At 39.4% G+C, this 21,913-nt stretch overlaps 1 protein-coding gene across 1 annotated transcript in view; it reads right to left on the bottom strand.

Annotated features, from left to right (window-relative positions):
* Positions 1-21,913, bottom strand: part of PSME4 (proteasome activator subunit 4) — a 99,544-nt gene that overhangs the window by 30,693 nt on the left and 46,938 nt on the right. Inside the window, exons 14-26 of the mRNA XM_075204051.1 lie at positions 21,745-21,895; positions 20,918-21,016; positions 19,808-19,877; positions 16,201-16,268; positions 15,431-15,646; positions 14,789-14,946; positions 13,463-13,558; positions 9,335-9,390; positions 8,320-8,376; positions 6,485-6,540; positions 5,136-5,234; positions 3,640-3,702; positions 3,208-3,303 (exon numbers count right to left, since the gene is read on the bottom strand). Of these exons, the coding sequence (XP_075060152.1) occupies positions 3,208-3,303; positions 3,640-3,702; positions 5,136-5,234; positions 6,485-6,540; positions 8,320-8,376; positions 9,335-9,390; positions 13,463-13,558; positions 14,789-14,946; positions 15,431-15,646; positions 16,201-16,268; positions 19,808-19,877; positions 20,918-21,016; positions 21,745-21,895 (1,285 nt within the window). The remainder of the gene's footprint in view (positions 1-3,207; positions 3,304-3,639; positions 3,703-5,135; positions 5,235-6,484; positions 6,541-8,319; positions 8,377-9,334; positions 9,391-13,462; positions 13,559-14,788; positions 14,947-15,430; positions 15,647-16,200; positions 16,269-19,807; positions 19,878-20,917; positions 21,017-21,744; positions 21,896-21,913) is intronic.

Raw genomic sequence — 21,913 nt, 5'->3', positions numbered from 1 at the left:
CTAACAGTGCAGGTTTTCCATATCTCCTTGCTGGAGCACAGGTGTATTCATTACTGACTGACATTGTAACAGATCCACAGGTGGTCCTAATTATGTCACATGTGATCCGGAAAACCTGCACTGTTGGGGAGCCCTGAGGACTGGATTTGGGAAACCCTGGTTTAAAGTAACCTGCTCCTCTGCAACCTCCTGTAGCCTCAGTGTATTTATAAAGCCCCAAAGTAGGGGAGTCAAACAACTGAAGACCAAACAGCAGGAGAACAGAAACGCAATGTCCCCCAGATGGAATCGGAGAAAGGGATTTATCGCAAGTATAAAAATCCTCTTATCTTTCATCCCATCTGGGGGACACTGCTACCATGGGGACATTCTAAAGCAGCCCCCTAAGAGTGGACAAGGTGGCCGCCTGGCAGAGCTGATCCGCCGGCGGCCAGTTACGTGCAGCCCAAGAGGCCCCCACAGAGTGGGTGGAATGGGCCAATCGGAATTCATATAGGCCTGGTTGATCTTGGACATGATCTACTTAGTAGCCGGCCAGTCCCATTTATGGGCACAAATAGCTGAACGACTGATGTCCGGGTCCACAAATGAGGGCAGCATGAACCACATCCCAGGAAGCAGAGAACTTGAGGCCCAAAGAGACAGATATCTTGGCCATGGCATTGTCGGACTGGAGGTGGACCGGAGAGCCCTGTAGGATTGACTGAGCCCTATGAAGAGCCAGCAACATAGCCTTTAATTGCAAAATATTTATTAGAAGAGAGGCCTCTCTAGCCGACCAAGTCCCCTGAAGGTGCAGGTGAAGTACCATGGCACCCTAGCCTTGGAGGCTAGCATTCGTTGTGAGTATGGTCCAGGACCATGGGGCGAAGTACATGCCCATGGTCAAGTGATCCTGTACCAGCCGCCAGCGAAGCGAGAGACCAGACTTGGGTGACAACTGAATCATCTGGAAATCCAAGTGCAGCCCGACCATTTGCTCATGAAGTCCCACTGGAAGGTGCACAAATGAAACCTCCCGAAAGGGAGTGTCTCGAATATGGAGACCTTTAGTCCCAGGAGCCTCATGCAGAAGAGCATGGACGGGCAATGGACTGTTAGAACCCTTCTCAGTAATCTGGGGGGATTGCACCTTGTTTTCCATGAGGAAAATCTTTGGTGTCCAGGATAAACCCCAGGAAAATAATCCGTTGATAGGGAGTCAATTGAGATTTCGGTAGATTGATTATCCACCCATGTTGCTCCAGGACCTGGAAGGCGAGGGTGAGATGCTGCCTCAGGAGCTGATCAGAGTTGATTGGGTGAGGGAGTCCGATTTTTCCTGGAGCTTAGACCCTGGATGTCTCGTAGGGTAGGATGATAGGCCCCGCTGGTAGTGGCCCATGGCCGCAAAGGGTCTGCCCCAGGCAGACTGACCTCTTGTCGATGAATCCCCCCAAAAGGGCGCACGAAAGGACCCAAACCTTGGGATCCCGGTCTAGGGACACTCACCGGAGGAAGGTACTCTTAAGCCCCCATGGCCTGACAGATAACATATATTATCTATTTTCAAGCCTCCAGGGAATTTTTGGACTCCGCATAAGATGTAATCGAGGCTGCGTTCTGTGCCGCCTCATACAGGTATCCTGAAGCTTCCTTCAAATGCAGAGCCAAGGAAAGAGCTTTACTTTACACTTGGAACAAGTGAAGTATTTTATTTGGGGTGCTTTACACTTGTCGGACATTGTCCTTTGCATAAGATAATGTTGCCCTTGCTATAGTAAGAAGCGAAGGCAGGAAAGGGAACAGTCACACAAGTATTGTTATTCAGAATACAATCTCTTCCTTGAGGATACTGAATTTGTCCCCGGCAAGTAGCCCAAGCAGTACCTCCCAAACAACTGTTTGTTACAAACCGCTATAGAGATATCTATATCTATATATCTATCTACACATACACTCTATATGTAAGTAACCCTAAAATACAGTATGTTTTACACATATATTGTTTCCTAATCTAATATATCAACTCATTTAATTACATTAAAAATATCTGCTTAAAAATACAATGTAGGAAACAGTAAATGATACTTAGCCCTCCTGGGTGGCCAAGGACCAGCTGAATAATATGGAGAGGAGCCTGTTCCCAGCAGGGTTATTGTGTGCAGCGTGTACACCCAGGTCTGTCACTAGTGTAGCTGCCGTCTCTCTATTTCGCGCACCAGAACACACCAAGTATCATACCAGGGTGGGGGGTACCATCCTGTACGCTGCTCCGCTCCTGCTTTTTTTCTGGCCATGCATAATGAATCTGGACTTATGCGGTGACTTCTTTCTGCAAGCCCGCAACACCCTCTTGTCATGGCTTATGCCCTGTCTCGTCAGGAGCTAAGTCCCCTCCATCTTTTCCAGCTCAAGATGGCGGCCGCTTTGTGAACTGCATCGCTCACTGCACGATGGGCAGCGCTGGTCAACACGTGTGGCCACAAGTGACAGACCCAGCAAGTATCAGGGCTGCAAATTAGCATGAATACTCCTAACAGCTTAAAAGTAAAATAAAAAGAAAATAAGTAAAATAATTTAAGTTAAAAAGGAGTTCTGCACAGCAGCACACAATAAGCCCAACTCCTTGGGTATTTAAAAAAACAAAACACTGAGGCTACAGGAGGTTGCAGAGGGGAGGAGTCTGTCAGCAGATAAGATTAATTATTTAACTAGTTAAGTGCCAACTCCAGACTCCACTCATACAACCCCATGGTAGCTGTGTCCCCCAGATTGGATGAAAGAGAAATATTGTTTTTGAATAAACGAATGATGGATACCTTATTTTGGCGATACATTGGAAACACCATGGCTCTGCTCATAGTTACTCTTGTGTAATCAACCACAAAACAACCCTGGCAAGCTGGTTCCAGGGATCAGTGTATGTGCAGGTGCATTCACACTAAACACATGCATAAGTACTGTAGGTGTAAACAATCAATCTGCCATATATAAACAGCACTGTATATAGAGATAAATTCAGCAAACGGTAAATAAATTAAAGTTACTATAGAACACTAATGTAAACGACTAAAAACAGAAATCTGATGTGTGCTTCAAAATATAAACATTTACAGCACAAGCATGTCCTGGTTACTGCACAGGGTACTATGCTATCAACACCTACAAAGAAATGTTCTAAAATAAAAAACAAATATATGAGAAATGAGAACGCAGGAGACTTACTTGACCATATGAACTTGTTGACAGACGCAGAAGATCTCGCACCATGTCTTGGTGGACCTTTTTGTATTCACATCCTTCAACGGTCAATGTTCTCAGCTACAAAGAATATATACAATAAGTATCGCTCCATCATATTTCCACTAAACAGCCACATAGAGGTGACCATACAAAGCCTATAAAGACCCCAAGGCCTAGTCTCTGATGGCAGCTCATGATATTTCTATCTACAGCAGTGTAGTGGCAACATTCGAGAGAAGACAGCTTAACCAATGCCCCTACCCACAGATATTTTTTTTACTTTAAAAAACAAAAACAAAAACCCAAACAAACAGGGGGGGAGAGCAGTCTTGGGTGTCCTGCAGAATAGACAAGCTCACAAATATTTACAAAATTACTGAAACCTACAAGAATGTATCCTGGATAAATACTTACCTCATGCTGCAACATGACTCTGTCAATCAAAAGTGCCCGAATGTGTCGCTTCTTCCCTTGGAGCTGAAAGGCAAAACACCCACAATCTATTACTAGTCAATACATTGCTATTTATGCCTCTGTCGCTAACATCAAGACCTTAACGACAATGGAACCAGAACACCTGCAAAAGTGGTTATATACCATGTGATTTCCAAGGTACGGGACATTCATTTGAAGGCTGCAGAAACTCAAGACACTAAAGCTGATGAAATTAAATATCAGTTTATTTTGTTTGTGAACTGCATATTTGTTTTGCCAAACTACAATGAATATAAGGAGTATAACGCCATACTGTCTTGCTGACAGTAGTTCTCAGCTGTATGCAATTGACATACACATTATTATTTACAAAGTTCCACTTCCAACAACTCCTGCAATGATGTGCAGAGTAAAGTAATGTATACGAAACAAGCGTGGGACAAGAGGAATAAAATATATGCTCAAACAATTTTGTGGTGTGAAGCTCTGATAGATCAGGAGTGTAGAGCCAGAGCAAGCAGATTATGTGCTTGTCTGAAATGATGAGCTTTGATGGAGCCTTTAAAGGTTGGAGACTAGAGTCTGGTGGCAGAAGGAAGAGAGTTTCAGAGAATATGTGAAGCACACAGATATCCTGGGGACACAATTGAGAAATGGTTACAGATAGATCAAGTAGAATAAAAATAGTGTAAGTCTGGATTTGACATTTGTGCACACCAGTCTGGACCACGTATTCTTCAATATTGTCTTCTTTTATTTATCACAAATACATAAAACTGCCACCCAGTGGCAGCATCCAGGAGAGACAATAGAGGGAATTCAATTTGGCCGCGCTCAACGCATAGTTAATATGGTAAGTTTAACCCCGATTTCTGCTCTCGGCTTCCTGAGCTGCGAGTAAAAACCAGTGCTAAAGATTACCGTATTAACGTTAATTGTGCGCACTATTAGCGTAATATCAGTAATAGTGCAGACTATTACCATATTATCTGTAATAAGCACAGGCCGCGTTACTGCGCACTAGTACCGATAGTACAGTAATAGTGTGCATAATTACCCTCAATACGGTAACGTCAACAGGGATAAAATTACCGTATTAACATTACTACACTTAGCGCGGTGCTATTCTGGGGGGGGGGGGGGGGGGAATTTAATATCACCCAATGCGTGTTAAGGTGTAAGCACAGACTTGATGATCAGGGTGTCATTCTGGAATTAGCAGAGAACAGTTAAGTGGCTACTTTGGTAGGAGCTGTTTCTGTTGAGGGATAAGAGCCAGAAACCAGAGGGTCTTGCAGACAATTAGAGAAAAGGTGGTGCTGTTTGTCTTATAGAGCAACGTTTCTTTTAATACAATGAAACAATGAATTTTCTCTGCAAACATTAGAAAGTACTAAACTAGACTACAGTCCATGTGTAGCTGCTATTTGCATGTGTCTGTGCAAGATTCAGGCCAAGATTAGTGCATAACTAACCCGATTTTCCATTGACTTTTTGACTAGAATAAAACTCTTCCACCTGGAGTCAAATTCATGTTTGTGGGATCCCTGGAATTGCAGAAGGTCGGTAATAATCTAAAAGAGATAATGCTTATTAGATACAGGGCGCATAACGATAGGTGATAAAACAAGTTGATTGATTGTTAAAAAACTACTTTTAAGATTCATGTATAATTAAAGAGATTAATAGTAAGTACTCTTGTTAAACTAAGCAAAGCTATTCTTTCAATTGATTGCTCATCTCCCGACCCACATTTGCATATTGTAAATGCATTGAATACAGAAAGCTCTCTCTTCAGGGCTGCTGTAAAACTTAGAATAATGTGTTTATTTCACTTTAGAGTATACCTGTGCTGGAGTGATCAGTAGGAACAATAGGCAGCTGACAAGAATGAAATGCAAAGCTGGATGTCTGTCAGACTTGGATGTACACTTACATCTCCTGAAGCTACATTAGCGCATTAGGCCACATCTACAATCCACTTTGTCTGACAGTTCATGGCTCCCCATCTGATGTAGATTGGGATTGGCACTCAGGACATTTTAGATTTAATTGGTCACAACGTGCTAACTGGTGCAAACTGCAGCATGTTTATTACATTAATAACAGGACATCAAAAAAAAGGATTCGGTCTATTTTAAATAAACACTTTTTTGGGCAAGTAGTGTGACTAGTGTATTTTGTATATTTAAAATACATGTCTAGAAATAGTGAGTTCATCCTAACTTATTTATTTAGATATTATGCAATCCTAGTCCATTAAGAAGGGATTGCAAAGAAGATAAATTAAACAGTATCCCAGGGCTAACCAGAGTTTGTTACAGAGTTTGTTAGTGGGGTCATGCACTGTTAACCATGAAAGATTTCTGAGTTACTTGTTCAGCAAGAAACCGGCATCATAGGAGCTCTGTCGACATGGAATCTACATCAGTAGCCAGACTCCTCAAGATTACACGAGAGTACGACAGAAAGGATAGCGGATGCTAAACTACTGTACGGGTGCAAGCTCAACCTGACTATTAGAATGTTAACGTTCTTACTGAACAAGTGCATATGATCAGTGTGCAAACGCAATACTTTTATAACTCTCTGAACCAATATCACACAGTAATGCATACTGCAGCATTAATCATGGAAATTCAGCAAAGAGGAACAGCTAATGGTGAAAAATAGTGGGGTCCTGGAGTAACACACCCATTTACTGTAGGTTGGTTTTTATCCACACAGTGTTTTTGCATGGAAGACTGCAGGACTGCTGGTCAGTTGCCAGGCAGTGAAAGGACCACTTTAAATGACAATTATGCGAACCTGTATATATATTTACCTTTATTATTAGAAATAGAGACTTGGTATCATCTTCTGAGTTGTCAAGAATATAGTCTATTATTGGAAAAATACAAAAAAAACAATATTAAAACTGGGCTTAAAAAAGGACAGATGGCCTAAATAAAGAATGGGTTATAAAAACAACAACAAAGAGCGACAGTATGTGTATTTGCTTCAAATGCAGGTATAACAGGCACATCAGTCTGAAACTACATATTTCATGTAGCAAACGATTTCTCTGTTATACAGACAACAGCATACAGTGTGGAAGTATTCAGTTGAGGGTATCTCCACTCAAACATGTTGTATAAAATAATTATGTGGTGTACTACACTTTACTGGAATAATGTCCAAAACCTTTCTGCTTGAAATCATCTGTTAAAAACTCAAATAAAAATAAAACAAAGTGCCATTTGACATATAGGTTATGGATATCTGACCTTCCTTAGAAATATATGAACCTATGGAAGCAAACTGTAAACCACAATCATTGTTTCCATGTTTACAGATTTTGTTAAGGAATGTAGTTCTGCATAACCTATGCCAGTGATGGCCAACAGACGGCCCTCCCAGTCTTCACCTGTGGCCCCAGCTCCTTCTAGCAAACAGCAACAATATTGTGCTTTCTGAGATTTCAATGGCTATTTCAGGCAAGTGTCATATTTTAAGCATACAGAGTAACTCCAATAATTTACTTAAAACTGAAAAAAGCCCACCCAGCTGAACCTTTTGTAACTTCTAAAATGTGTTGATCCACAATAATAAATAAAACCCAGAGTATGACAATTGGCAATTTAACCTCACAGAGCTGAAAAAAAAAATATATATATATATATGCGACGCTGAAAATTTCAATTACATAAACTCCCTGGATTAGTCATCCCCATACTGCCTTGTACCAATTATAGCTACAGATGTCATTTATTGTACAAGAGACATCCAATCTACATTTAAATGCTACTGGTGAATTTGCCATTACTCCATCTCATGTGGTAATGAATTCCACAGCTTAACCATCCACACTTTCCTATACTCATTGTGAAATCATCTGTCTTCTCTCCACAAATGATGACCCCTTGTTCTCCATGTGGTCCTTGGTATGGAAAGTTTGTTAGAATTTTCTTTTATATTGACCTTATATATATTTATAACTATTATATTTATATATGTCAACAATGTTATCTCTAAGGTAATACCCCTCTCCCCAAAGCAAATAAATCTATTTTTAGTCTTTAGAATTTAACCCTTCATTAACGAAATTTGATGCCTCTGTTTTTTCAAGTTGTAGTACTCAGCACTTTAAAACAACATAATTTTTGAGTGGCGTTACTCTTTAAAGGCTGTATGAGGAAGCATTACAGAAATGTATCCTGCTTTTCTTGTACTATACAGTCTGGTGTGTGTCCATAGGAGGATCACCAGGCAACTTTTCCTCAAGGTCAGCTTGATTCTGCCATAGTTATGACATAAAAACCAAATTAGCTCGTAAAATACTACTGGAGATAATAAGGAAAGGTGTTTTATTCCTAAATCTCTCAGCTAGTTATGTCTAGAAGATGATTTGGCACAAACATAGGTCAAATAGTGGCCTCACATTACCACTCCACATCAGTGATGTCACCAGTTCCTAATGATTGATGGGTTGTTTTCTCTAGGTCCTAGTGAATTTATAGTCTGCATACTTGCATATGTTCACTAAATTGTTGCCTCATCTGTGTATGGGTGATTGATTTTTAACCCTTGGGCACATTAGAAAATAGTTGCAGAAACTCTCAGACAGGTAGAGCGATAAATTGTATAAATCAGACAGGAGAGGAATGTAAAAGCACTTACGCAAGAGTTTCCTGAGTGTTTTTGCAATGGATTCTCTGTAGTTTTCTCTAGAATAATCTAAGAATGAATAAAAACAAACACATTTTTGAACAGTCTACTCGTATCACTCACACCATATCATAGTTCGGAGATTTAAAACTGTATATGCGAGACTCTCACATCAACATTGTGGGATTAGCAAATAAAAAAAATAGATGAATGACTTCACTTTACAGAGAAGTGAATTGTACTTATTTGGTGTTGGGACTTCTAAGCGCACATTAGAGCATATTCCCAAGATCCATCGTTAGTGGGATAGACGCACAATTGATATGGGCATCTCCAGTTTCAGAAGATCTCCGTGATGGTGAGATTTCACTGGATAAACTAGACTCATTTTTCAAACCAGAAAATAGGGTGCAAATATGTGAAGATAATTTTGTCAAGAATATCTGTAGTGACTTATAATGGGGACAATGATACATTAGCTTGATGTAGGCACCTGTGGACTCTCCACTACAGCACAACAGATTGCAAGCATTAGGATGGCAGACAAGGCAGCAACTGATGTGAAAAGCACAGCAAACAGGGGAGGCACTGAATGCCCATAAAGTCGAGTGGCACACTACGCGTAATGTTATGTGTTTTGTACTGTGCAAAGCTATACAAATGATATGTAAGTGCTTCCATAGAGCTCTACTGTTAGCTTTGGAGCAGACTTCAGAAGCCGCACAAGCACCCAGGACTAGGCTTCATGTTGTGCGGAAGTCTCATGTTTCTTTGAGGAAATATACAAAATACTACAACCCCTCTAAGGAGTTGCTAGGATTTGAAGATGCAGATACAGGTTTCACAATTAAATTTTGTCCAGTGCAGCAAGATAGGAAGCTGGAGATACTAACCAGGAAAAACAAACGAAAACAGAAACTTGGAATCCTAAGCACACTTATATGTGATCTCCTAACATAACATCCATTCATTTTGTATATTCAAATTTACGGGAAAGAGACAATAGTATTAATGAAAGTGATCTCACCATGGTCTATACCAGTAAAGAGTTTTGTCTCATCCAAAGACACCATGCTTGTAACCCTGCAGAAATAAAATGCAAACGATCGTTCCATACTTTCCAAATTTATATTAAGATCCCATTAAGATAAATGGATACATATAAATAAAATCACAACTAGCCTTTATAGAATTACAGAGAGTATGGTGATGCTGGCTGTAATCTCATCTGCTTCAGGTATGGGGTGGAATAGGAAAAATTGGATTTGCTGTGGACCCTGAGAGCATGAACTTGCTGTGTGTTGTATTAATACCAAAATTAACATTTTCATAACTAACCCTGCTTAGGAAATAGCTGACATTTCAAAGCAGAGACTCAAACACTGCAGCAAATGCATTTTTAATCATTGTATTAGCATTTATTTATACAGCTATGGTATATATAATGCACTGTAGAGAGAATTTATTAAGTCACAGCAGCCCCTGCCCCAGTGTAGTAGAGAAATCCAATTTCCCTACCATAGATACACACTCACACCAAGGTCAATTTCATAGGAAGGCAATTAACCTACCAGTACGATTTTCGAGAGAGTGTGAGAAAACTGGAGCACACGGAGGAAAGCCACAAAGGCAGGGGAGAACAGAGAACATACAAACTCCACAAAGATTGGAATTGAACCCAAGGCTGAGGAGCTGCAAAGAAACAATGTGCTACCTTTGTGATCTTAAATGACTCCTGCAAACATAATAGTATTGGTGTACTGTAGACACCATATCGTATGCTCCCGGGAAAAATCTACATTTACAATACTTATTTATTTTCAACATTTTGTGACAAATACCTGATGTTTATAGACAAACTCACAATATCCAATAGTAGAAATGTGCCTTTAAAATTTGGGGTTAGATAGCAACGTTTAAAATATACGCACTGCAAGGGGTGCTCAGGGACACTGCTCAAATCGGTTTCCCACCTGACCCAACCAGCCAGCCAATCAAAACGGATTTTTGATTGTGAACAGCTACTGTTTGGTACCAACTGTGTACAATGGCTGGACAATTTAAATAACCAAACTATACTGTGCAGCCATCAAAACAAACAAAGATCGTCTCTCTAAGCCCTTACTTAGATTTGTCTCCCACTTCATGCAGGTTCAGAGCAATAGAAAAGAAACATACAATACATACAGATGCCAATTTATATTGAGTTCATATACCAGCTCTGAAATCTCAATCTGCAAAATCTGAAGCTGCTGGACAATTACCAAATTGTTACAACATAATGTCTGATATTACAGGGAGAGTAACCTCAAATATCCTCCTTGATTAATATTGCTTAACCAGTGAAATGCCAATATATTTGTAACCATTATAACTCTGCAAAGCAAGTGGTTGGGTGTGCTGCCCCTACTGGCTGGTTGTCATATCTACATTCCTTTACAGACCTGGGTACAGCAGCTTCAATGATATCACACCCCATCCCTAATGATATCACACATAACACTTTGCCATAAAGCCATGTCCTTAAACTATTGTGTTGGGAGAAAATGATCACACCTCATTCAAATTGACAGGTGGTTATGGGAGGAGATCATGGGAAACATTGTGACTATTTTAATGTGGTGCACAGGGGAATCATTTTAAAAATTCTGTATTTATTCATATGTTCTAAATACGTAATCAGTGAGAGCAAAAAATGTGTAGAAGACAGAAAAATGAAAGTTATTAGGAAAAATACAGTATAAAAATATCACGTTGTTTCAATTTACTATATTAAATATATATTCCTTTCACTACCCATATTATTAAAATATTTTATCCTAACCATAAGAATTATCCCATTATGCAGTCCCAATGTGGGTAAATTAGCTCTCAATGGTATACAATAGTCCATTAACTTGAGTATCACTGACAGTAGTATTTATAATAGCACAAGCTATGTATATTATTGATAACTGCACTCTTATGTTATATAAGAGATATGTTAGGTTAACCTAACCAAGTTGTTTATCTGTAGTTCCCACACAGGATTATTTGTGGCTTTTAGTTTCAAAAGAGCTTTTCCAAAGTTATAACAAGTGTATTTGCCATTATGGTGTTTATGCACAAAGTAGTAGAATCTTTGCAGAACTGTAATTGCAGTCAGGTTGCTGTATAAAGTTACCACATTAGATTAACAGTGCTTTTTTCACCTTAACAAGCATTTCCCAATATTGCAGCACATATATTTTAGGGAGTCATTATCATTAGCCATTTATATAGCGCCACTAATTCCACAGCTCTGGATAGAGAATTTACTCACATCAGCGGTGGTAGTCGTTTTACCCATTACCATAATTCCGACAGTTAGAATACCTACATAAAAATTCCAATGACTATATGGCATACTTGCCAACGTCCGGGAGACTCCCAGATTCCAGGTAGGTCTCTCGAACTCCCGGGAGTATAAGGCAGTCTTAGTGAAGTGGGCAGAATTAGGCCCAAAATGGCGTAATTTATTTGCCCCCCCACCTCCACTGTAAAATGACACTGTTTGCGTCATTACGTCACGGGTCCAAAATGTCACGATTTTCGGAGCCCCCACGCCCCGCACTCCCACCTCGCCCCGGCAGCTCCCGGACGTCAACTATGCTATATGAAAGTCAGTCTATATTTGTCTTCTCGCTCAAACAGACAGACATCACAGACACCGTTTACATAAATTCCAAAGGCAGAATATGGCGACCATGGATATCAACGTCATTTAGAATAGCGACCGTAACATTAATGGTTTTAAAGCGGCAATGCTGGCTCCTGCCTCCTGTATCATCTAATCTAAGGGTTAGGCAGCGGGACCCGGCATGGTCGCTTTAAAACCATCATTGTTACGGTCGCCATTTGAAGGGACGTCAATATCCACGGTGGTGATTTTCTGTCTTCGGAATTTATGTGAACACCGTCGGCGATGTTATCTGTCTATTTTTATGTCTTGTGGCCCATATAGTTAAGGGAGTTTTTATGTAGGTATACTAACTAACTGTCAGAATTATGGTAATAGGTCAAACGTACACAATCCCACACAGTCCCTGCCGCATTGAAGCTTACAGTCTAAATTCCCTAACACACACACAAAGTAATTGTATCTTTATATTGAGCAATAGTATCTCTACAAATTATATGGTTACCTCATGATGAATTTCCTATTTTTTTCTGGGTATATTTCAATCCAGAGCTGTTCACTTTAACCTTACAGGCCATCTGCTTAGCTACTTTTAAAAATTAGTGTTTCTCAAAAGTAAGCATTTCCTTAGTGTTGTTCAGGATTAGTGTTTTTGAAATCATTCTTCATTCTAACTTACTATAACTGTGCAATTTCAGGAATGTATTTACCCCTTTTAAAATGATAAATAAAGGATGTTAAACCCATGCATTAACATATAACTCACAATAGCTTGATTGATTGATACTTTATTTCCATACAGGTTACACGTTCAACCAGTGTTCAAATTACCCCTTGTAAATTATATATTTTCTCTTAATTTTTCCTAGAGGTAATCGTTATTGATGAGATAGGGGCACTACATGGACTATAAATCTTACTCGCATTTTTCTATCTTGCTATAATTCTTATAGGGAGGGCTTTTAATTGGGATGATCACACTGAACATGGTTATAGAGCAGATCAACAAATACAGATTTTTTTTTTTTTTAAGATTATTCCCTTGTGCACAACGTTACAATAACCACATTTTCTTTGTATAAAAAGTATGTTTGTTAGCTAGTTACCCCCAGAACATATCAATATTAATGTAATACTGGTATAATAAGGAAACAACGGTTGAGGGTTCTAATCTACTGTATAGTATATAATATAATTAACCAGTGCATTTGGTATTTTTTCTCTTTTTGTACTGGTTAAATAGGGAAAAAACAGGACAATTCATGGCAACTGAAAGGTGAGTTCTAAAAGACGACATACTACAACCAACACAGAAAGTAGATAAAGTCCTAGAACAAGAATATTTTTGAACCAGCCATAACTTAATATTTATATAAGACAAATATAAAATAAATACTAATAGAGTTTCTATAATTTTTGGTCTAGATCAATATATTCACCATTGTATGTTAAATTGAACTCGCAACACAAAAGAAGTAACTTGACAGATATACTCACAGATGAGTTACTCTCTCCCCTCGTAGAGAAGGTAGAAGATTCCCTGAGCCCGTGAGACAGTTGTGTACAATGGTGAGACACTGCTGAACGTCATCCCTTATAAAGAAGAATATAAATATTATCCATTTCAGTATCAAACAAATTTGGGTTCTTATCTACTTTAAAAAGTAATTTTTGGGCCATGTCACTGAACTGATGTATGACCATCCATAATCACAGACTTTGCATCCAATTTACAAAAAGTCTTCATAGTAAATAATCACAAAGGAATAAAGGATAAGTAAACAAACACTGACACTTACATATATAAAATCCACTGTTAAGTCTTATCCTGACTTTGTATTGCTGTACAGAATATTTCCTCACCCATTATAACAAACAACTAATATTACACACCACGGCCCCTTGCTATTTGAGCTCATCATATTCCATCACCATTTTTCCCCTCTCTATCAAAGTATATATTACACGCTGGAGATATTAAAAGCTATTTGCCACTATGCGAGTCCACCATCTGTACTGTGACTTTATGGTTACAGCAAGTCTGCATGGTGTATGTCACATGTGATGACAGCCGTTATCCCACGCAGAGTTAGGTTAGGGGAGGAGGGATCTCTACTTCGGAGTCTGTGAATCCACCATCATTGCCGTAAAAGTAAATCATCAAGAATAAAACAAATTTAAGTATTTAAATAGAAATCATCCTCTTGCTGTCAAGTTAATCTTGTTACTCTGTAGTATTGGTTTGGAAATAATGTCTGTGTGGTTACATGTATTCCTACTAGCCGCAAAGTCTCACTATATTTCTTTTGCTCCATTTATTCATATAGTCTGGCTCAGGCTACCCGAGACAAAGACAACAGTTCCAGTAAATGATAACTACCAATAAAATAGCTGTTTGTAGCACAGTGGACAGTAAAATGCTATGATACTGGGAAAGAAGCAGCGATAGAAAATGTAAAAAAAACCAGCTAAAAAAAATAAAATAAAAATAATTGAGCAAGCTGTATCCACACAAAACAATAGGCTTCCAAAGGTTATGATTTTGTTGTGTATTACACAATCTGCCAAGAGAATTTTAAATTGCCAATTTAACAGACAAGCATTGGTCAAATTATAAAACTGTACATTGTTGCACACAACGTTTGAATGAAACACTGACCACATCTAATCGCTCTCTGGCTTAACTTGAGCTAGGTAATTATATTTTGTAGCTAAAAAAAACAAGTCTTTTTTTTTTTTACTGCTAAGCATCCCATGCAATTTACCCTGGATCTCAAAAAGGGCTATAAATGAGAAGGTTTGATTAGACAGACAGTAACATACCTTGACATCTCAAGTTCTCCACTTCCGTAACGATACAACTTATCCAGCTCTGGGCGCAGAAAGTTGTCCAGCAGGTAGTAAGCAAATGCAATCTCCTCGGCTGAAGGAACGTGCCACTTGATGCTCAGGTTCCACAGATCTCCAGCCTTACCCCAGTCCTTGCAAGACAATTAAACTCATTCAATACCTTACCAAGCTTGGGCAACAGAACAAACTTCCAATTACAAGAAAATTTAAATAGAGATTATTTCCCTGCTACAGGGTTCATTGCCAATCAAGACATCCGTGGACAAACCACATGGCACGGCTGTCAGCGATGAACCCCTTCAGTATGGTTTTGTGATTGCCTGGTGTTGACACACTTCAACTGGAAGACAGAGAGTTGTGCTGCCTATTGGACACCCCTCTGTGAATAAAGGCTTCCTAAAAGCCTTCAAGGGAAAGTGGGTGCAGGTAGTCCCCATCTGATACCTGATATAATCTTTAAGCTTTTACACTTGTTATTTGCAAGGCAGTACTGAGAACTCAGACTGAATTTTAAATTTTCTAACATTAAAACAACAACACAGTGGTATTTTAACAAAAGAAAACCTCAAAACATATTTTGATCCTACAGACACAAAAAAAACCCCAAAAACATACCTTGATTGGGAAATATTCAGATAGCGGCTTATTAAAGCCGCCCGGCACACTGCAGTACTCTGTGGGGTAGATGAGAGTGCTGGAACGCAGCAGGTGGTGCAGCAGGTTACAGGACAAAGTATAACCCTGTTTACAAGTGAAGTGCAGGGTCCGCTGGAGAATCTTTACAAGCTGGTCTTTATAGGGAAGCAATTTCGCCCCATCCACTCTGGTTATCTAGCACAAGGAATAAGACACGAACACACACACATTATAGATAGAGAGAGAACACAAACATGTTACTGGAGTTTCTTTATAAAAATGTGCACTACAAAAACTCACTTCAGCGAGTAGCGAGAAACACAATAGTTTACAAAGTGCCGGGATTACCGATCCATCATATTAATAAATAGCTGTGGATGAAGTTAGGAACTAGATGACGTATCACTATGGTACCAGCAATGTCGTACCTGCTTCTGTGTGCACAGCATTCCAAAACTAACCCTCAATTGGTTCCATCCCCAAAATTAGCACTAATCCTTAAAACACACAACCTCCTATTAAAAATCCCTTGAGAATACAATCACACGTTGTAGCTTTGAAGCAACAGGACTAACATTTGCTCAGTGTGTTACTGATCCACAGAAGAGTTGTCTTCTGTTCTGAGATCTGCTCACTGACAGATGTCACTGAGGTATATGACGGTGTGAGAGCTGGGTAGATAATGAATATTCACCATGCCCAGTGCCCAGATATCACATCTTATTTACAGGTATATTCAGTAACAATACCTCAGAAAGGAGCTGTAGGTTCCAGAGAAGCTCTTTATCCAGTTCTTCCTCATGGAGGACATCGTCATCTAAGTAAATAGAGTTATGAAACATTTCTGGCAGCGTTGGACAACGATATATATACTATTTAAGCCTTATTTTATTTTTAACAGCTTAAAATATAAACTTTATTGTATGTAAAACAGACAGATTCACCAAGAATGTCATTTTATTTACTTACCACTAGATTTTTTTTATTCTCTTAAACACATATTTTTGAGGTATAGTCTCCCTTAAATGATGCAGGGCACTATAACTAGTCACACTATCACAATAACCCTCCTTGCCTATGAGTTCAACTAAAATCAAAAGCCGCCTGTTGACCGAACTTCTTCCCATTCCCGGAAAGGGGTCAGATAAACTTGCCAACACATTCAGTACCGATGAAGGTCTTTGAAGGATGTGTTCTGGCAAATCTGCACTCTCACGAAAGCAAGCAGAACAGGTATATAGACAATAAAAGACCACCCTTCTTTTGGTGTCCTGGCGATCATTTTCATAGGATGCGATATTGTGATTAAGTGTAGAAAACAGGACTGTACGTTAACATATATTCTGCAGAAGATCCTTAAGCAGGATGAGAGTGTAGGTTAGCAGTCTAGTTCGTGCCACACACCAAAATGGACATTAATTTTTTTAATAAGATGAAGAGGAAGACATTACTCTTGAGTATGGCCAAGTTGAGTTAGACCGCTCGGCCATCCTAACAATTTTTTTTTTTTATAAGATGAAGACTCCGTCAGACGGGTTTAGTAGGTGTCAGAGGCCAGATGTATTACCCTGCTTCCCAGAAGGAAGACTAGACCACAAGTGTTATCCCTATTGCTGGGGGAGAAATGCTTCATACTCAGGTCTATTTAACAAATGCACACACCCCACAACAGTCATGCAAGATGCTAGTAATATCCATAAGGACAAAAAACGATCTGATGGTCATAAGAGGTAGAACAAGTGTACTGTTCATATTTGATAAATTTGGCTTTTTAATCTCCTCCTACATTATTTACATATCTGTTTAGGTCTATCCAACGAGCGTGGTGAAGGGAGAGAATTTGAGTCATCACAATAAAAAGGAATAAACATTCATTACGGAAGAGGAAGAGAAAGGTGAACAGTGCAGTGTGTTTCAAGGTCGAGAGTATGTATTGCATGATTATATATGTGCACACATAAGGTACTGGATTCATTATTTAGTCACTGCAGAGGTTGTGAAATTGACTGCATTGTTCAGCTGATGCAGTTTGACAGTTTACACATCATAGATGTTAGCCCATAACCATTTTTGTGTAGCCAGCCCCTTTTCACCCGTTTCTTGAAGATACCAAGTGTAAGGGAAGCTTTCTGTGAGCAACAGAACCTTTCATTATTAGGTAGTAACAGCGACACCTGCAGGCGTTCAGGAAGTACTGATACTAAATAAATCACTAAAAGAACAATGCATTGAACATGTAATATGACTTTTTTTATTCAGTTAAAAGACCTGAATCACTTTCACCTTGTCTTTACCTATCCCTTTTGGGTGGACAATGCAATTTATCCTAACAACATCTTAGGCCACTAAAATGAGGCATTGCATTCTGCTGGCATTATAAGTGGAGCTAGTGCAGTGCTGAGATCAGTCCTTCAGAGCAAGCAACAAGCAGTTGGTTACCCAATGCCTCCCATACAGTAAATAAACAGAGGCTGGATCTTACATATGCCTGTTGGTTGCTTTGAGTACTGAACATGAGGAGCCCTGGAGAAGAGGTAATATATTACAGCAGGTGCAATATTTACAAATAAGGAACACTGCTTATTGGGTGCCAGCACCCATTTCAACAGAAATAAAATTCCCTGAAATCCCACCTTTTGAATGCCAAGTTTACCGTTCGTGGACTAATATTTAGCTTAATTCGTTCCCAATGGGCCATTTTTCATTTTATAATCCCTATCTATCTTCTGTATTCTGTTAGATTCCCTCTACCAGAGTGAATCTAATGGTGCTTCTCATTTACATTGAACATCCAAAATCATGAGGTTTCGAGCGCAGATCATGAATAACTTCCTTCTGTGAACTGGAAACGCCATAACATTATGTAGGTTACACAGCTGTGTGGCAGTTATATGCTTAGTGGGCACAGCTCAGGTAACCACGAAATATAATCTTTGGTATAGTGTAGCCACCAAAACTAGCTATAGTAGCTAGGTAGGGGATTCACTAACAAACAAAACAATGGTCCTTTGGGTCTAATTCAGTGAAGTATGAAAACCCCACATAAGGCGGGCTCATCCTTCAACTGCAATCTACATAAATATCTTCATGATAACCTACGATGCAGGAAAATGTAAGGCACCTCAACATCTGAAATGAAAATGGATTTCTTCATGCGACCATTTGCAGTGTATGTTACAGGCAGGGGCAGACCTAGACTTTTTTTGGAGGGGCGATTTAGCAGAGCCTTGCCTTTCCTTAAATCTGATTGGTCACCCCCTCCTTCGCTCTGTTCAGCCATCGCGGCTGGAAAACAAGCAGTGGATGATACATTTTTATGGTGTTTAAAGCATAATCGGAGCAGCTGGGCACATATAGAAACCGTTGTAATTCCTACACTTTTCACCTGATTTGGATGTAAATTCCCTCAAATTAAAGCTGAAAGTCTGCAGTTAAAGCACATCTTGTTAGTTTCATTTCAAATCCATTGTGGTGGTGTATAGAGCCCAAAATATGAGAATTGTGTCGATGTCCCAATATTTATGGACTTGACTGTATGTACTGTGATGCCCCCCTTTGGATTCACCACTGGATACAGGAAAACAAAAATAAATAGACCAATAAAAACAAAGGCTATTATACAGTAACATGGGACGGAAAGACAGAGCTTTTGGGGTAGATGAATGAAACCTTCTAAAAAGGAAAAGTGGATGTTTTGCCCATAGCACCCAATCAGATTTTAGCTGTCATTTTCGACAAGGAAAATAACCAGAATCGGACTGGTTGCTTTGGGCAACACCTCCACTTTTCAACTTTAGAAGGTTTTACACTTTGACTTGTTAGGAGAGCTAGTGTGCCCCAACTTCCATTCTAGAATGTAGATTATCTCCTACCCTATGTTAGGAAAGTGTGATTAATAAACATACGACTGCCTTAAGATGTACATGCACATAGATCAGCTCAGATTGATTGGCAATCTAGCCCAATGACCGAAGTACAACATAAAAGGGGCAGTTCCTATTTTCTGATTGGCTGATGACCATACAAACATTGGGAGAGATTCAAACCGGCCACATTTCCAGGGGTCTTTCCAATTGCAAGGCTCATACGTCACCCCAGTAATTATTAGGACCAGCTGAATTTAAAACTGATAACCCATAAAGGGATCTTAATTGAAGACCTCTCAAGGCCAAACTTGAATCAATTAATGAAGGTATTTTTTTTTTTAAGGGAAAGGGATTAATATTTAAAATAATATTCCATTCTAGAGGAGCACCAACGTGTTACTGCCTATAATGTAACTTGTTTTGCCCAAGACACACAATGATAATGTTACAACAGAGATTTGAAAACAATGTAGAAACATTTTGAACTTACTACTAGTGAGATGAGTTATAACACTGCAGCAGTGAGGCAGAAACAGCTTCAAAGACTCCACAGGGCAACACTGAAAATATTGTGTTCATAAAAAAATACAATTAAATTAAACATACAGCATTGTAATACAGAGTTGATCAGTAGAAGATCTCAGGCATCATCCTATCTACCTCTAACGTCCAACAGGGATACTTCTAGTGAATTTTGTAGCCAGTATGATAAATATTACAAATCTCATCTATATATGGGAATGGTCTAGAGAGAATTGAGATATTTGGCCAAGTACAATACTGAGAAAGATTTTGGCACATACAGGCTTTTTGTAAAATATGACAAAAACCAGGACACCTTCCTCTTCCCTATCAGACTACAACTAGAGATTACATTAACTGAACTTCAGCAGTTTTGAAACAAAACAGGAATGTTGTAAGGTATACTGGACATGTCTGTCACTGGGCCTACATCAGGGGTGGACCTAGAATTTATTTTTAGGCTGTGTGTGTGGGGGAGGGGGGGGGGGCAATTTAGCATAGTCATGCCCCTCCTTCTTTCTGATTGGCTGGCCCTGGTTGGCCCCGTCTCCTCTGCCGTTTTGATCGGCATCTTAGCCACAGTTTAAAAGGTATGCTTGTGAAGGCTGGGGGGGGGGGGGGGGGGGGGGGGGGGGAATCGCCCGATCACCCCCCCTTCCCCCCTGGATCCGCCATTGGCCTACATGAACAGAGAACTCTTCAAAGAGAACATTTTCTACCATATTAAAACCACAAACTGCTCCAGTATTTGTAATCTCAGCATAATAACAAAAAATTCCCCTCTGCATACAAACATTATCTTAAAAATAGAAGCAGCTTGCTGGCAATTTCACCTAGCAGGAAATAGAACATTCTTTTGGTATTATATTTAGTAAAACAGACCCAAAACAGGCACATATTATACAACTGAACAAAACAAGGGACACCTTGGGTGGCTCAGGGAAAGTAACTATACTGCAGACTCATTAGTATATGGTGCCTTGATTAGACAAACTATAATGTGCGCATACATCTTTATATAGTAGTATTTAGCCAAAGTCCCTGTTTTAATCTCTTTAAAAACAGAAAACATTCGCACCTTGACGGCAGCACGGCAGAGATCTGCCACCATTCTGCCAGAAACCCGCGTCTCAAATATGTTGGACACAGCAAAGTTAAAGACCTTCTCCAGGGCAACCTGCAAAACAACAGAGCATTCAAATAACAAATTATACAAAGTATACAAACCGAATGCACTAATGAGGTAGAATAAAAACAGCAATATGTATTAGAAACTTGATGTCTAGGGTTTTCATGGGGAGGCCAGAACGATGTCACACAGATGGAGCAGGGTTTATTGCAGTGAAAGGCATACCATACTGTGATAAGTTGTGACAGATCAGTCAGCTGTAAGTACATGCTGCCACAAACACAATACAGGCAAACAGATTATATTTTTGTGGTTATTATCTGACCCACCTGTGACATTTACACAAGAAAGAGGGGTAGGAAAGTGTCTAAATTATACATCTATTGTTTGAGAATGTAACACAAGCATGTACCAGGGTAATTTATTTCATATTTACTAATAAGAAGCGAAAATCAATAAAGAACTGGAAGTACAGTGTGATGAAAAGCCCTCCATTGGACAGCAAGTAGCTTATTGAATGAAACAAGATGCCACGGCTCCCAGCCAATTGAGGACCAGTGGTCACAGAACCAAATATCTCTGGATGAAAAGCCTTCACCAAGAAATAGTGCTTAGTAAAAGGCAAAGTGCTCCCCTTTTTGCCATTTGTTTGAATTTACACAAAGACAAAAGACGTAAAAGCTTTGATTCTTTCTGCACATGGGACAGTTCTAGAGCTTGTATTTGATCTCAACACATTGGGAATATGAATATGATAAGTGAATTAGTAATTCCACCTTGAATATCTCTTTGGAGCATTGAGTGAGGATTGTACTGAATGTTGACGACAGGCCCAGTTCCACCAGACTCTCTAAATGAGTCATCTTCTCGGTCTCTGTCTCTTCTCGTGTTTGTTCCAGAGCACTGCTTTCAATCAGTGCAAAACACCTGACAATACAGAAAAGG

The sequence above is a fragment of the Mixophyes fleayi genome, chromosome 3 (genome assembly GCF_038048845.1).
Source record: "Mixophyes fleayi isolate aMixFle1 chromosome 3, aMixFle1.hap1, whole genome shotgun sequence".
Classification (NCBI taxonomy): domain Eukaryota; kingdom Metazoa; phylum Chordata; class Amphibia; order Anura; family Limnodynastidae; genus Mixophyes; species Mixophyes fleayi.
Note: the sequence above shows the minus strand (reverse complement) of the source record. Positions and strands in the feature narration are given on the sequence as shown.